This window comes from Podarcis liolepis (genome assembly GCF_965112155.1).
Source record: "Podarcis liolepis genome assembly, chromosome: Z".
In the NCBI taxonomy this organism is placed as follows: Eukaryota; Metazoa; Chordata; class Lepidosauria; order Squamata; family Lacertidae; genus Podarcis; species Podarcis liolepis.
Window position 1 is genome coordinate 30,217,232 of NC_139570.1, and position 17,100 is coordinate 30,234,331.

General features: G+C 44.8%; 1 protein-coding gene and 1 long non-coding RNA gene across 9 annotated transcripts in view; one reads left to right on the forward strand and one right to left on the reverse strand.

The window, feature by feature from the left end:
• The first annotated feature begins 2,838 nt into the window (after positions 1-2,838).
• Positions 2,839-17,100, forward strand: part of LOC310698169 (rho GTPase-activating protein 20-like) — a 96,143-nt gene continuing 81,881 nt past the window's right edge. For 2 of the 8 annotated variants that reach the window (XM_083484986.1, XM_083484987.1), the window contains exon 1: positions 7,933-10,705. In XM_083484986.1, the coding sequence (XP_083341112.1) occupies positions 10,616-10,705 (90 nt within the window). In that variant the 5' untranslated portion in view covers positions 7,933-10,615. Of the gene's footprint in view, positions 3,041-3,100; positions 3,152-4,999; positions 5,112-5,717; positions 6,018-6,238; positions 6,326-7,932; positions 10,706-11,595; positions 12,362-17,100 lie in introns of those variants that run through there. The other 6 variants (XM_083484991.1, XM_083484985.1, XM_083484992.1 and 3 more) reach the window with 6 other exon arrangements.
• Positions 10,034-17,083, reverse strand: LOC310698398. Its single transcript, XR_014521499.1, has 2 exons — positions 15,599-17,083; positions 10,034-11,833 (listed from the first exon to the last, which is right to left on the reverse strand). It is a non-coding gene; the product is annotated as an uncharacterized lncRNA (long non-coding RNA).

The following is a 17,100-nucleotide window of genomic DNA, read 5'->3' on the forward strand; positions in this document are numbered from 1 at the left end:
TTCCAGCCAGTCAATCCGCTGGTGGGGGGAGGGGTTATTTAAATCAAGGCGCGAGCCAGAGAGCTTCTTTCTGGCTTGCTTCCTCAATCAACGCTCGCCCTGAACTAGCGCAGAGCTGCCTGCAGCAGAAGAGCCCACGACGCTCTTCTGCTGAGGGCTCTGTGTGCCCAAGTTGGGGGGGGGGAGCGAGGCACTGAGGAAGTGAAGAAGAGGAGGAGAAGCATAGAAAAGAGTTTTGCCGCATTGCAAGACAGAGAGACAGAAATTAAAATTATGTCTGATTCAATTCCTCTGACCTGTTCATCAAACAATGCACCAGAAATGGAGTCAACAAGGGAAGCAAGGTGAGAAGACTATGAAAGATGGAATGGCCCATGGGGGGAGATGAAACTCATTCACATTCCTATTTGCCATGCTGCTTTCCCCCAGGAAACCCTCTCTTTGGTGCTAAATTGGAACAAATGGCAATCACCAATTTAGCACCAAAGCCAAGGTTTCCTGGGGGAAATTGGTGGGACAAAGGCAATACCTAGAAAGCATGGGACAAGCAGGGAACAGCTCAGAGTTGTGCTTCCTAGGCACTCCCTAGTGGAAGTGTGGACAAGCCCTCGGTGGCAAGGCAGCATAACCATGGAAAGGTTTAAGCAGGACTTCACCATGCAAGGTACAAGAATGGATGAAAAAGAAGACCCTCAAAAGATAGCATGTATTTTTGCCCATAGCTGAGCATACAACAATAGGGATAGGCTGGGCCATAGCTAGCGGGTGGTGAGGTGGGCCCCCGCCAGAGGCGCAGGCAAGGGGGGGTACAAAATCAGCTTAAAATATGTCCATAAATATGTCTATAAAGAAAAATATTGATTATTGCCTCGTAAGAAAAGGTTTTAAGTAGAGGGTGTATTGAACGGGTAGCAGGGGGGTGGGTTGGAGGAGAGGCAGAAATAAAAGCTAATTTGTCCGTGGCTAGGGGGCGCAATCTGGACGGTTCTGCCAGGGGTGCAAGATCACCTAGCTATGGCTCTGGGCACAGGCAGTCAAAGAAGCAGGAGGCAGGGCAAAGTGAGGTAGAATATAAAGGGAAGGCTTGTTGCACTCAGTTCATTAATAAAGCTGTTTTGAGTTCTGCTCCTCTGACCTGATCAGGACCAAGAGGGTGTGACTGTTGAAGAGATGCCCAAATTTCAAAATCAGTTATGGGGAATCTATGGATGCTCTCGGAAGATGGGCCTAAAGGCATTTCCCAGATGTCCCTAATTTCCTTACAGCAGGATTTATTTCATCAAATTTATGCACTGCTTGATTGGGAAAAAAAGCAACTGTGGATAAGCCCATGTGTACATTAAAACCAAGGACTTACCCACACTTCCTCTTGTTCAACTGCTTCACGACTGGGAAAACAGCTCTTTAGTGCTCAATTAGAGCAAATGGCAATTTAGGTTTTCTTTCCCTGGACTGCCATTTTTTCTGATCTATCACTAAATAATGATTTTTCCATTGGAAAGGAGTGGGGCAAGGGGGAAACCACTCAGACCTATGCTTTCTAGATGTGTAACAAGTGGGAGTTTGTGAGCCCCAAGGGGGGGGGGATACATTTAAAACATCCTGCCCACTTCTAAAAAAAACAAAAACCCACAAACAGTTAAAGGCCAATGGGGGGGGGCAAGTACCTAAAAATGTGTGTGCGTCTTATGGAGTGAATGCAGGCTGCGCAGCTATCCCAGAAGCCAGAACAGCAAGAGGGATTGCTGCTTTCACTGCGCAGAGATCGCTCTTGCTGTTCTGGCTTCTCAGATTCAGAATATTTTTTTTTCTTGTTTTCCTCCTCCAAAAACTAGGTGCGTCTTGTGGTCTGGTGCGTCTTACAGAGCGAAAAATACGGTAGTTACCTGCCACCCCAACTCTACAAAAGGTGTGAGACCTGCAGCTCTGAATTATACCACGTATATACTCTGGTTGATCCAAAAGAGTATTCATTATCTCAACAGTCTTACAAGTTTCTTTCTTTCCCTCATCGCCCTTCCATTACAACCTCTTTCCTCTGAATAATAAATAATTGGATTTCTATTTGGTTCCCTGACTTTTTTTCTTTTTCTCTCTTCAGATTTTATCTGTGTTGAAATTATGTACATAACATGCACGTCACTGGACTTTTGTTTCCTTCTGTATGCATTATAAAAGAAATATAAATTCAAAAATCCAAATAAAAAAGGAAGGACACCCTCATTGTACATTTGCTCCCTCACAAGACAAAGGGAAGCGCACGGAGGCAGGAGGCAGGCATTAGCTCCTCAGCCCACAGCTGCAAGCAGCCTTTACTCCCTGCTCCCACAGACTGCTGGTTGTTCTAAGGGCAATACGATCCTGTTTACCTCCTTCGGATGAAAGAGTGATCGGGAGACGTGTTCTTTTCAGGTGTTTGTTTTGTTTCAATGTGCAACTAGTATTTTAGCCTTCTCCTCTGTTTAGCTTCTTTTCGTGTCTTTGCATGCTCACTGTTCTCAATAATTGGAGAGACGTCCAGTTTCCCCCCCTGCTTCTGACTCTCCCCCCTCCATGCTAACCTTAGAAGGGTGAGGGGGTCCCCTACAGGTGGAAAAGGTCCCCTGCAGCAGTTTTATGGCATGGCCATCCCTAGTTGTCAGTACCAATGAAGGGGAGTCTATAAATATTTTTTAATAGACAAGGACACAAACAAATCCCTGCTGAGGGGCACCCACAATTGTGGGGTTTCAGGAGACCATGGTGATGCATCTCCAGCTGTTGCCATTGGCTACAGAGTACCTGTGACATCACAAAAGTACATGGCGGATATATAAGTGGCTATAAAGGTGGGCCTTATCTTGTTCCCTCAAGAGAACACAGAGGGCAGCAGCTGTGACATGCAACGTTGCCCAGCTTTATTCCACCTGCAGGAGGTGAATTTGAAGATGGACAGAGATGATTATCTGGCAGTGGGATGCTGCGGAGCAATAATAAGGCAAGTTCACTTGCTGAGAGGGACCTCAGCTTGAAGGGGGCTGATACCCAGTGTCAGAAGCAGGTTGGTGTCTACCTGCGGAGCTTGTGAAAGTTGGCAGGTGTTGGTGGGTGGAAGGTGGTGGAATTCCCATTCTGTAAGGCTGAAGCAGGCTGGTTTTGTCTTTAGGAGCTGGTGAGTATTTGTGGGTTGGAGACAGGGCACATTTGTGAATGGATGGAGAAAGATGAGGGAATAAGTCTGTTGAAGTTCTTCACAGATATTGCTTGGTATATGCTTGTGTGTGAGAGAGGTTTTGACTGTATTTGAGGCTAATGGGTGTGCACAAATGTGATGTGTGAAAGAATATTAATGAATAGATGAAACCCATAGAAGTTGGCAGGCAAATGTCACAAAAGTAAATAGTGGCTGAGGGGAAAGAGGTAGTTCTTATGGGGAAGCAGGCAGGGAGGGTAGAGACCCACCAGGAGGAGGCAGAGGAGAAATCAAGGCAGGACCAGCTGGAGACACAGTAAGTGGGGGAAAACATTTGGCTCCTTCTTGTCTATTTGAGTTGCCAACTTTTTGTGCTTGTCTTGTGCCTGTCTCACCTATATAGCTGTAAAAAAACTAAAAACTAATGCTATCACTGAGAATTCCCATCCCTACTCATCCCTGATAAATTTATTAGGATCTCTAGGTTTTGAAAAGTTATGCTTTAGTTGAAATATGCCTGCTGGGTCTAGTAAGGTGTTGATCCTTCAATGTGAACTTTCATCCATGTATTTTATTTTAAATGATTTTATAAGCTGCTTAGACTTTTCAGTGTACAAGGTAAAAGCAATAAACAATATCATTAAAGCAGAAATACAGCAGAAGATCAGCAAAGCAGTAAGTATGAAAGCATGTTGAAACCAATAAAAGCATACTTTTGGGGTAATTAAAACAATTTAAAACAAAGTCCAATCTTATGGGCCAGGGAAAAGAAAAAGAATCTACAAAAAGATACTTTGTAGAATCGGGAGTGGGGGGGGGTCAGACTGTGAGCCATAATGAGCCACAAAGACCGGGGTTTGAATGTCACTTCTGCACTCAACTAAAGAGAATGTTTTACCCTCGGTCTCCCTCCTTCCTCCCTGCCCCACATATTTACATAACAGTCTGAGATACTTGCAGCTGCCAGTGCCATGCTAGGGATTAAACCTGTGCCAGATATGGCTGGGGGATGCTACCTAACACCCCACAAGAACATCGGGCTTCCTAGCTCAGCAGTCCCCACATCTGTCTTTGCCAATGTGGGGTTTTAAGGTTCCAAGGTCCCCATTAAGTTCCCCTGCAACACTTTCATCACCCCAGTTTGAGATTTGAAGCCTAAGCTTTAAGAAGCAGCCCCAGTTGCAGTATGTTTTCTTTCTTTCTTTTTTAAAAAAATATTGAATTGTTTAAAAGTGCAAACATAACAAAATGTAAGAAAACAAAGATTTAAAAATTCAATCTGTATAGCTTCTCAGCCTGGAAGGACAAAAATACAAGGATCTAGAGCAGCTTCAAAGCAATTCCCTTTTAGGAATAATAAATATTTATTAAAGTATTATCCACTTGTGAGTGCCATCATTATTGAGAATAAAGGTTCTATATAGTCTTAAATTTGAGTCAGGCATTTGCATATACTGGTGGCACAAATACTGTCACTTTCCCCTGGGAAACCCAACCTTTAGCACTCAAGATTAAAGTTAAAGAGCAAGTTTTCCCTAGGAAAGGAACAGGGCAAGGGGGAATCTGCCAGAACCGTGCTTTCTAGGCATGGAACAAGCAGAAGTATGGATGAGCCCTGAGTGACCACCTGCCTCAATATTTGTGTAACAAATAAAACCATACCCTATTGGGGGGGGGGGAGTCATTCAAGCTCTACCCTTTAGATGCTTTTAGTTTGTGAGAAACCTTTTCAAGGACAGCATTTTGCAAAAACCCTTGAAGACCAGCAATCCAGATTATTAAGATTAATATCCAAATTACTGAGAGGTGTGCTTTCTTTGCTTACAGATATACACCAAAGAGCCCCCTGAGGAAGCAAGACAGATCCAAAGAACTGGAAGCAGATTCTTCACAGAGCAACTCCTATAGGAACCCACTCTCCAAAATGCTGCGCCTCAAGGTATGTCCACCTTAAAACCTTGCTTCTTCTCTCACTGTATGAAAAGGTGATTTAAATCAGGAAATATTGCTGTGAATTTCCCACTCAGGAACTGCACTCCTAATTATCTGCTTCCCCTGTGGTTTGAACCCACGACTGTTTGCAAACAATTTGTAAAGAATGGTCTGTCGGCAAAGGCAACCCCATTTAGGGAAATTTAGCATATTGTAATTTTATTTGTATTAAGGGTTTTTATTAGTTTTATTATTGTGCTTGTACTGGAATATAATTAGCTGTTCATGCCTCTGAAATCCTAAATAGGATGGGTGGTATATAAATGTTTCTGAGTTGTTAGGAGACTGCTATTCCTCAGTCCCCAAAGTTCTCCGGGAAGAGGGACTGGTGGTTAAACCAGCCTGAGAACATGTGGAGACGCTTTTCGGGAGGGAGAGAAACAAGGAGTTGGGACAACCAACTTTTTTGCTTCCATATAACACTCGCGCTAGTTTTTCTTGTCTTCCTGCTGCCTCCCCCCCCCCCCGCGCGCTTCTTCTTTATCAGTGGTAAGATTTATTATTTTCCTCTGCCCCCATCCAATTCTGCTTTCACATCTTGAGTTTATCTGGAAAGTATACTTGGCTGAAGTTGCTGGAGGAGACTTCGTTCCTTTAATGAAGACCAGGTTGCTTTCCTAATGCCTGAAATCTGCCGCGGTGAAAGCAATCGCGGGGAGGGGGGGTGGACGGGGGGCGGCGTTGGCAGGAAGGATGGCGGAAAGCGAGCACTTGTGGCTTTGCAAACCTCTTGAACCTTGGGGGATTTTTGACAATCTTCAAGGCTTTATCCAAATCCCAGCAGCTTCAGAGGGAAATGGGAATCCTCCTTTGCCCGGTAGTGATTCCTGCCCATCAAACAGCTTGGAGTCAGGTGAGCCCGCAAGTCTTGTAAACTCTGAGGATCCACTCATGGGTGTAGCCCGGGGGGCAGGGCAGCTGCCCACAGGCATAGGATTTTTGTTAGAGGGGTTTTTGGGAGAAATCATGGGTAGAAATACGTGATTTCATTACGTGGGGCAGGCTTCTGCTGGGGGGAGGGGGAGGGGCAGAACCTCAGTTAAGTGGGTGCTTTCAGTGCTGCCCCAACTTCAGCTCCAAAGCTGGACTATGATAGACCATGTGGGAGAAGAGACTCAGCAAAGAGCATTCAAGAAGGCTGAACATAGCAGACCTAGTAAAGTAAGTGAAACGCTTTTGCCCTACCACAAAAAGCCTCTGCTCATCTCTCTTGCTCAGCCATGGGTATGTCTAAGGACTCAGGGAGGGGCAGCTCCCCCCCCCTCATCAAGTAAATAAATACAAAATCTTAACTGAGGTCCTGCCCCCCCACCCCAAACATAAATGTTGGCTATGCCCATGTGCTCAGCCATGCGCACCACTTGTACCATAGAGCTGTCATTCAGTGCCTTACAAAAAGTAAAGACATGGCTAGTGACAACGATGACAGGTGAGTGTCTCAATGGGCTTTGGTTACTGAGTATGCACCGAAAAAACTGCATTGGGGGGAAAGAAGGAATTTGAGAAAGAAGTGCTGAAAAGGTTTTCAGCAAATGCAAGAAAACTTGTTTTAGTTTTGTTTTTTTAAAGCAACGTAAAAAATACATGTTCCTTGTAATTTCGCAAAATATACCCGTTAACCACATGAAAGATACTCCCTGGTGCTAACTGTTTTATTTAACTTCCTAGTTTTCAAATGACTGAAGATTTTGACTGGATTTTTCTGAGCACTTGGGGGCAAAAGAATAATTTAAAACAACTGTTGTTGAGGCATTTCATTCTGAATCTGCTAGAGAGCCTGACAGGGGTTGATGGCAAGTGGGTGTCCTGCCCTCCACCACCCCAGAACACAAATCCTGGCTATGCCCATGGTTCTGTGCCCTTATAAGCTCCCACAGTGAAAGAACCAAACCAAACCAATTAAAATTCAATTCAAACCAAACCAATTCAAACTGGAAACATTAGGAAGAACTTTCTGACAACAATGGAATGGAGGTGAGTTTGGAAGGTGGTGGACTCTCCTTCGTTGGAGGTTTTTAAACCAAGGTTGGATGGCCACCTGACAGGAATTCTTAAACTGTGGTTCCTGGATTGCAGGGGGTTGGACTAGACCCTAGGGTGTCCCTTCCAACTCTGCAGGGGGTCGTCAAGTCTAACCCCCTTCAGTGCAGAAATCTTAACTACAGCACCCATGACAGGTGGACATCCAAAAAAACCTCCAACGAAGGAGAGTTCACCGCCTTCCAAGTAAGTCTGTTCCACTGTCAAACAGCTCTTACTGTCAAAAAGTTCTTCCTGTTTAATCAGAATCTCCTTTCTTGTAACTTGAAGCCATTTATTCGAATCCTACACTCCCGAGCAGGAGAAAACAGGTTTGCTCCATCTTCCATGTGACAGCCCTTCAGATATTTGAAGATGGCTATCATATCTCCTCTCAGTGTCCTCATATCCAGGCTAGGTAAAGGTAAAGGGTAAAGGGACCCCCGACCATTAGGTCCAGTCATGACCGACTCTGGGGTTGCAGCACTCATCTCACTTTATTGGCCGAGGGAGCCGGCGTACAGCTTCCGGGTCATGTGGCCAGCATGACTAAGCTGCTTCTGGCGAACCAGAGCAGCACACGGAAACGCCGTTTACCTTCCCGCCGGAACAGTACCTATTTATCTACGTGCACTGTGATGTGCTTTTGAACTGCTAGGTTGGGAGGCAGGGACCGAGCAACGGGAGCTCACCGTTGCAGGGATTCGAACTGCCAACCTTCTGATTGGCAAGCCCTAGGCTCTGTGGCTTAGACCACAGCGCCACCCTGTGTCCCTCATATCCAGGCTAAATATACCCAATTCCCTTAATCAAAGAATGTATCAATTTTATGACATAAATAAGGACAACCAGGAGTCAGGGTCAGCAAGCAAGGGAAACCCATGCCACCTTGGAACCCAGCTGGACCTCATTACTGAAGCAAAAATCACCTGCAAGCCCTTTAAACCCCTTAGGGCCCAGGGAAAGCCAATGGCTAACCTGGGTGGGCAGTCAAGCCCAGATCTGGACCATTCTTTACTGAGCTGCTGCATTTATGTGGCTCACCACATGAGGGCAGCAGTTCCTGAGGAAGGCGAAGGCCTTGGACTCTGCCCTGGACTCATTAAGGAATGGTGGCACAAACACCTAACTAATAATTATAATGCTTGCTAGTAGAGGTGAGAGAGCAGCTCTGTGGGCATAGCCTGTTTTCCCCCCTTCTTGTTCAGGTTTTACATAGTCATTTAGAATAAACAAAACATGTCATGTAACAACAACCGTGTTAGGCAGGTCAGTATCATTATGTTGCAGATGGGAAACTGAGGCTGAAAAAGGCAAGCCTCAAGCCACATGGCAGAGGTGCAGTTTGACTCCTGATCCAATTTAATTTCAAACTGATAAGGTTTTTTATTTATTTATGTTGTAAAATTTATACACTGCTTGGCTGTTGTTTTTTAAAAATGAAAGCTCTCACAGCTGTCTAAAGACTGCTGTCTAAAATAATCAACAAGGAGAATTAGCAACAATAGTTTTAAGACTTTCCTCCTCCTAGTGGTGCAGTAAAAAATTGCTAGCACATTGGCAAAGCTAAGCAGGGTCTGGTGTGCGTTGCAGGGGATTGGCCAAATCAGTGTTTCTCAACTGGGGTGTTGGGGGGGGTCACCTGGGGCCCCCAGGATATTCCAAGGGGGGCACAGGTGAAAATCATGTAACTGGGGAGCCACGGCACGAGACCAGGGGGCCACAGAGGGAGGCGAGAAGTGAAGAAAACAGAGACGTGGCCGAGAAAAGAAAAAAACAAACAACAAACAAACAGAAGTAAAGCAAATAAAGTGGTACCTCGGGTTACATACGCTTCAGGTTACATACGCTTCAGGTTACAGACTCCGCTAACCCAGAAATAGTACCTCGGGTTAAGAACTTTGCTTCAGGATGAGAATAGAAATTGTGCTCCGGCAGCGCAGCGGCAGCAGGAGGCCCCATTAGCTAAAGTGGTGCTTCAGGTTAAGAACCGTTTCAGGTTAAGAACGGACCTCCGGAACGAATTAAGTTCTTAACCTGAGGTACCACTATAGAAAGCAGAGAAGTGGAGTGAACCGAGAAGTGACCATAGTTCCCAGTGGATGGATTGCCACACACCCCCCTACAGCAACGTTGCTTCCATTTCCTTCTCCCTCCCAATTTGGGATAAAGCAAAATTGTTTTTCATGGCATTTCCTCCTTTGTATTTGGTAGAATCAGGTTTCAGTAGTGTGAATTATTTGCTCGGCCTAATGCGGAATCGCCTCAGTGGACAGAGATGATCTTTGGTTATTCCTCACAGAGATAGAACCGGATATAAAAAAGCTTGTTTCTGGTCCTCAAGAACAAGGTAGAGAAATACTTAAAAGTATAAGTTTTTACGTAATTGTCTTTCCTATAAATTATAAAAATTGTAAGTAAAGCATGTTCCATTTACAAACAAAACTGCCTTTCTGAATTGTATAGGTAGGAAGGGGGGCCACAGGAAGGAAAAAAGTTCAGAAGGGGGCCACAGCTCAAAAAAGGTTGAGAAAATTTGGACTAGATGACCCTCAAGGTCTCTTCCTACTCTACCATTCTATGATTCAAAAATTAAGATAACAATAGACTGATAACAGGTTGAAATTCACATCAGCTTTCTAAACATCTGGGTAGAAAGGTAAAGGGTAAAGGGACCCCATCTGGGTAGGCTTGTCTAAACAAAAAGTGTTTTCAACAGGTGCCAAAAAGAATAGAGTCAAGGTGCCTGCCGGATATCAATAGGCAGGGACTTCCAGCAATACTGTTTTTAAGCAGGACAGGGCCTAGTAGGGTAATTTTAAAAGGTTTAAAAAAAACACACACAAAAATAAGCAAAATCATCACAAAATGGTGCAGGGACTCCAGTACCCTTTGTAATCCTTCTTGGCACCTCCTGGGTCTTCCTTGACCCTCCTAAAAAGATGGCATTGCTCCCGAGTCTGGATCTCCCTGACATTGTTCATTTCAGCGCCTGGAAGCCGTCATCAAAAGGATGGTCCTGCTAGGGTGACTGTTTCTGCCTCCTTCCAGCTCTCTCTTAATGCTCACTTCATCCCGTGAAGGCAGCTGCTTAGCAGTTACTGCTTCCAGGATGGAGCACAGCATATGAGCAAATGTCCATATTTAGGCAGTACGAGGAGGAGCTACTTGGTTTGTGCACACTCCCCCCCCCCTTTTTTCCTCTCTTGGCTGATGAGGAAAAGCAGGCAGGCAATGCTAACTTGCTCCAGTCGCTCAGCCCCTAGCTCTGGGCCTGGACGTCCAAGCACGTCAGCAGCTTTGCCCAAGGATATACAGAGTCCATCTGGACCACGGCAGGGCTTCTCCAGCCTTCTGCTGATGGTGGGTGAATGTGCCTGCAGCAACAGCAGCAGCAGCAGGAGCCCTGGCTGACCACCGGTCCTCCTCAGGATGACTCCCCAGCAGAAAGCCAGCTTGTCACCACAGGGGCAGAGTGAGCAGAATTTGGGAGCCTGTCCTCCCACCCAGGAGTGGAGCAAGGCAAGTACTTGAATGGTGTGAAAGGAGGCTGAAGGTGCAGAGAGTCTGTGTCAAGAGGTACAGCTAGGCTGGCTGTTCCATGTGTCTAGAGAAGTTACCTCTCTGTCCGGGCTGGAACGGCTTGTCCCCACATTCCTTCCTGGACGTTTCACTTTTTCCAATTTGTTTTTCTTCCCCTTCCCTTCTATTTATTGCTCGTGTGCTCATTTCTCCGCCAGCTTCCCCTGATGAGCCGCTCTTGAATTCTTGCTTATTTTCTTTTACTTGATCGTACCACAGAATCTGCTGAACCCGCAGCTGCTTCCTCCAACCATACGTATTTCCCCGCACCGGGATAAACTTTCCGTGCTTAGCTAGACAGTGTGTAACCACTACACCTGTCCAACACACTTTCCTCTCGGCAGCCAACACATCTCTGTGTGCAGAGTACATGCTTATACAATGGTTCTCTGTGTGCTGTTCTTGTGCATGCCATATATCATGCACATGCTAAAACAGACAGGCAGTGCTTCTGAATACCAGTTGCTGTAAACCACAGGGGCAAAAGTTGCCCTTGAGCATCCCACTGGGGCATCTGGTAGGCCCCTGTGAGAACAGAACGCTGGACTAGATGGGCCATTGGTCCAATCCAGCAGGCTCTTATCCGTTAGACAATATTTGCTCAGCGCACCCATTAGGCAGAATTCCATAAATATGTTTGTGGTTTACCAAGACTGAATAATATAATCACAGACTGATTCATGGCTTGACATTTCAGGGCCATTTCACACATTCCCTAGGCAATCTAAACCCAGATTTATATCCAACCCACAGCCAGTTCTCTACTTCTGGAAAAGTGTAACTGTCTAATATGCATATTTTAAAGCACCTGTCAGTCACACTGACAGTTCACATTCTGAAGACTGTCTAAGACTATCAGTAGCTACATGGTGGCCATGCTCTGGTCAGAAGCAGTAATTCTTCTGAATACCAGTTGCTGGAGACTACAGGAGGGGAGTGGGCTCTTGTGTTCAGGCGCTGCTTGCTGGTTTCCCACAGGCATCTGGTTGGCGACTGGATGCTACACTAGATGGGCCACTTGTCTGATCCAGAAGAGCTCTTCTTCCTTTCTTCTGTTTAAGTAGACACCTGAAAATTGCAAAGCATAAAGAGGCATTTCGTGTAAAGCTGTTGGGAGTTTTGTTGCTAACCTGGATAGTTAAAACCATGACTTTATTCTACTTGAATTCTTCATTCAAATGTTTCAAGGGGACATCTACTTAGGGTGGCCATGTGTCCTACATTCCCAGAAGAGAGTACTGTATTTGATGAGCTGTCCGGTTTAACAGCAGAAAACCCTAAGATGCGAGAGCAAGTTGTACACCAACAGTTAGGACCTTGGCAGCAGTCTAAGCAGAGATGGATATATGCATTTCTGTTTAAATTATAGTAATCATTTGCAGTATAAATATAAATTAGCACAGGGTGATGCATTTCCTCTCCTGGAGTGATGAGTAAGTGGACAGCTTATACCCACTGGGTAGGAAATGCCTGGCAAAGAAGGTGCTCAGTTGCTCCAGACCAGCTTACTTGATGCTTGAAGCATGAGCCCTCCAAAGTTTAGGTAGACCTACGCCAGCTGCTGCCCTCCACTTGTAGAGGTGGCCAAATTTCACGGTGAGGTGAATTTCTGTCAACCAAGGCTGCTGTTTTTTATACTGTTGTTATACTGTTGTGATGCTGTTTTGTCTGCTAATGTTATAGAACTGAATGCTGTACAGGTGGTGGTGGTGAGGAACAACAGGTATACTTGCAGGAGAAATTATCCCATTACCTGATGCTACTTTAGATGCTATAAAATCCCTCACCTTTCCTCTGAGGAGCTCAAGGTGGCATGCGTGGTCTTCCTCATCATTTAAATCCCCACAACAATATTGTGAGGTGGGTTAGACTGAGAGGCCATGACCAGCCCCCAAGGTTGTGGAGAACGAGGTTCCTATTTTTGTGGGGGAGTGTACTGTGGTTCATGCCTTTTGGGGGAAAGCCTTTTATCTGACCTCCAAAATCACTAAACAATCTATGTCTCCTCTAATTCGGCACTTGCCAGGCGTATCACTGGATTTGACCCCAAATTCTACCCTTAAATCTAAAGAATTAATTTCCTTCCTGAAGCTAGGCTAGTTATTGCCCAATATGGAAGGAAACCTCTAATATACCAATAGTGGTTGGGGTTAATAACATCTGCAACATTGCTCTATCAGAATGCCTCACATATCACTGGTGAATAATCAAGGGCATCTCCAAAAAGATACCTTTGACACAATTCAATCTCCCTTTTTCTCTTTTATTGGGAATGGGATATTTTAATGCCATAATCATTACAGAGGTGTCTGTGGAAGTGATATACAGTGGTGCCCCGCAAGACGAAATTAATTCGTTCCGCAATTTTTGTTGTTTAGCGAATTTTTTGTCTTGCGAAGCACGAAATCCCATAGGAATGCATTGAAAATCAATTAATGCGTTCCTATGGTGAAAAAAAGTCCAAACAAAGCCAAATTTGGTACAACAACAGTTTATTAACTGCTCTTTAAAGTCACACATACTGTAAAGAGCAGTTCAAAAATTTAAGGGAAAATAAATTAACTTTATAAACAAAACATGTATTTGTTTTTAGTCAAAGAAAAAAAAGTCACGAGACGTTTTCGTCTTGCGAAGCAAGCCCATAGGGGAAATTCGTCTTGCGAGGCAAATCGCGAACGGAAAAACCTTTCGTCTAGCGAGTTTTTTGTCTTGCGAGGCATTCGTCTTGCGGGGCACCACTGTATTGATTGAAAAATGTCTAGTATACCAGATCAGTAATTGGGTCCCTATTGAGGGTATTTGGTGAGCCAACATGACAGTGATGAGGGATTGAGGATTGGAGTAATTTTTCTGTAGGATTATAGCAGTGGACAAAGCTGAAGTGTAACTTTTGAATAAACGTGTGTGTTTTTTAATAATAAGTGGCATACATGACTGTCCATAGCCACTGTATGTCAACAACCCTGGTCACCCAGTGAGCATTGTAGCAGAATGGGGATGGAGTGTCACCTACCACAGATGTATGGTAACTAATTTATAAGAAAATCAATAGCTCACCAATAATTGGCTACCTTGTAACAACCCAGAATCGTCAATACAAACAAATGTGACCAAAGGAAATAGTTTTGAAATTGATATGAGCAGCAAAACCTTAATACAAAGTGAGGAAGGTGTTTTGTGCCAGAATCCAACTTGGTATATTGTAAATACGCAATAAATGCTCTCAGAGGGGTTCATCTCCAACCCCCCCCCCCCGCTGCCCCCTTGACTCTTAGCTCTCCCGTAGGTCCTCCCACTGTCCTCCAGGGGGCGGTACCACCCACTTTGGGGACCACTGCCATACACTACCATGCAAAGACATTTCCCTTCCCAGTGACTGTCCCTGTCACTCTCCAGCTCTTCCAGCTGCAGGCATTTATTTCTTTAGTCTTACTAGCCAGAGTGGTGCAGTGGTCAGAGTGTCAGACTAGGACACTCCATCCCCATTCAGGTGAAGGTTTTTGCATATTTGGTAAGTCGTTATATATTAATATTTTGTGCTGCAAATTTGCTTCACCCTTATGTTTTTGTTAGTAAGAATATGTAAAAAAGACTTTTATGCAATATTCTTTGCCATTTATATTTTTTTCTAAGCTACAGAGCACATGCTTATTTTTACATGGGTTTATTTTTTGAATAAGGGAGCAATTAATTGTTACTCTTCTGACTTTTACTGTGTTAGCATCCTCCTTAGTGGGTCATGCAAAGCCCTATTCTAAATAATGCTTTGACAGGGTAGGGGGCACTGGTGATGATTTCAGGGAACCAGGGGACAGTGGTCCGAAAAAGTTTGGGAACAACACTGGTCAGTGGATACACAGTGCTGCCCACTTGGGGTTTTCTCCTTTCCCCAGGTGCCCCCAGTCTGTTCATAGCACAAGGTTGGCTGCCCTCCCTTCTTTTCTTGTCGTGCCAAAGTGAGAAGATTCAGAAATGTTTAAGCCTTGTGTGAAAGGGGAGCTACTTCTAAATAGCTTGGTGTTAGCTTGGATAGCTCAGTTGGTTAGAACACGATGCTGATAACACCAAGGTTGCAGGTTCGATCTCTGTATGGGACAGCTGCATATTCCTGCATTGCAGAGGGTTGGACTAGATGATCCTCAGGGTCCCTTCCAACTCTACAATTCTATGATCCTTACTCTGAATATTATTGCTCCCTTCGAGTCCATTCCTGCATACCAGTGCAGATATGAAAGGTCCGTCCCGTCCCGTCCTGTCCCCGCACCCAGTAGGATTTACACTAGGGTAGTTACTAAATCCCCATCTCTGTTCCTTCACTTTTGCAGCCCAGTCTCAGGTGGGGAGTCATTTTGGTGATTTTTCAGAAAGGTGTGGAATTCAGCATGGTGGGGCGAATGTTATTACTATCATTATCATAGTCATTTATTTAGACCCCACCTTTTGCCCTGACAGGGTTCAGGGTGACTAACAGATAAAAACAAGAACCACTAAAAATAGGGGGAAAACAATACAGTAGTACCTCAGGTTACATACGCTTCAGGTTACATACGCTTCAGGTTACACACTCCACTAACCCAGAAATAGTGCTTCAGGTTAAGAACTTTGCTTCAGGATGGGAACAGAAATCGTGCTCCAGCGGCGCGGCAGCAGCGGGAGTTCCCACTAGCTAAAGTGGTGCTTCAGGTTAAGAACAGTTTCAGGTTAAGTACGGACCTCTGGAACAAATTAAGTACTTAACCTGAGGTACCACTGTAATAAAAAAACAAGTAAACATTGATAGAATTAAAACTATATATACATACACAATCTTATTACAAACATACAGATAATTACCATAAAACCAGCATGGTGACAGCCCTTTCATTAAAAGCAGCCAGTTCTCAAAAGAAGGACTTCACCTGCCAGCAGAAGGCCAGCAAGGAGGGAGCCAGCCTAACTTCTCTAGGGAGGGAGTTCCAAAGTTGTCTGGGTGCAGCCATCACTGAGAAGTCTCTCAGGTCCTGGGCCCCCATGAAGTGTGCCTGTGAGGGTGGTGGGACTGAGAGAAGGGAACCCAGGCAGGTTCCTATAAGGGAATAACGTATTTCAAATAGCTTGGGCCTAAGCTGTGTAACAATAACACCCTGCACTCCTTTCCTCTTGGTAAATGGTTGCTGGTGGGTGGTGGCAAATATTTATTTTATTTGCAATCAGAAGAATAGGGTGAGCCCCTATGAAAGATATGTCATGTATCCAAGAGTAAAGAGGCGCATCTGTGGCACACTACAGAAGCTATGCCATGTGAATGCCTGACTAAATAGCACCCTATCTCCTGGGCCACTTTCCCCTGCCTTGCAGCTGCCGTTTCCCTGCCAACCCCCGGAATATCCATGGAGTGACATGAGCTGCATTCACACAGCGGTCTATGCCATTTCACTTTCCAAAATATTTAAATTTGTATACTACCCTTTATCTATAGATCTCAGACTGGTTCATAACCTAAGATTACAATATAAAAAGCACAAAATGATTCATTCTCTCCTACTACCTGTTGCATCTAGACTGCAACTGGTCAGTTTCAGTGCAAGCCTATGATTGCTGGCTGCATCTTGCCTTCTTCTCCCTATCATGTTACTTTGGTAAGTAGTTTGATAGGGAGAAGGTCCTGAGTGTGTGTGGCTCTGCTCATGGATTTTCAGAATGACTTCTTAATGGCTTAAGAAAAAGAAGGAGCTTGGTCTATTACAAGACCAAACTACATTGCAACGTGGGTCATTAACAGACTGATCAACAAAGACCTGAAATTTAATAAACAGTGTATGTAAAACTTTAGAGCCAAATGTTGTTTGACTCCCAACTCCCACCATCCCTGATGATTCTGGAAACCTAGCAGAATATAGTGGAAGTTTAGGACTGATTTTTGTATTAATTGCTTTGGGGGGGGTGATATTTGCAACCTCATTGACCGAGAAAATGGTGAAGGGTAATGTGATAAAATGTCAGGCTCTAATCTGGCATGCAGTCCTTTCCTGCTGCTTTCATGGGGGGGGGGGAGATCATGGGGAAACAGAAGCAAGTATGTGCAGAAATAGGGGTGGGGGCGTTGCCCAGTGATGTAGTGCAGTGTTGTGCCACACCGCACCCACTGGTGTGAATGAAATTTATCGCCACGTGCCAGCAGATCAGTAAAAAAACAGCACTTCCATAACACAACAGTTAGAGTACTGCAGCGTGAAAGGAATGTTAGAAAACTACCACAGTATTTCCTGCATCTGAATGCACCCCTGGTGTCAGGAAATGTAACATCATTTCAAGGAGACAAGCTGCAGTTGCAGGGGGTGGGGGGTGGGGGGCAG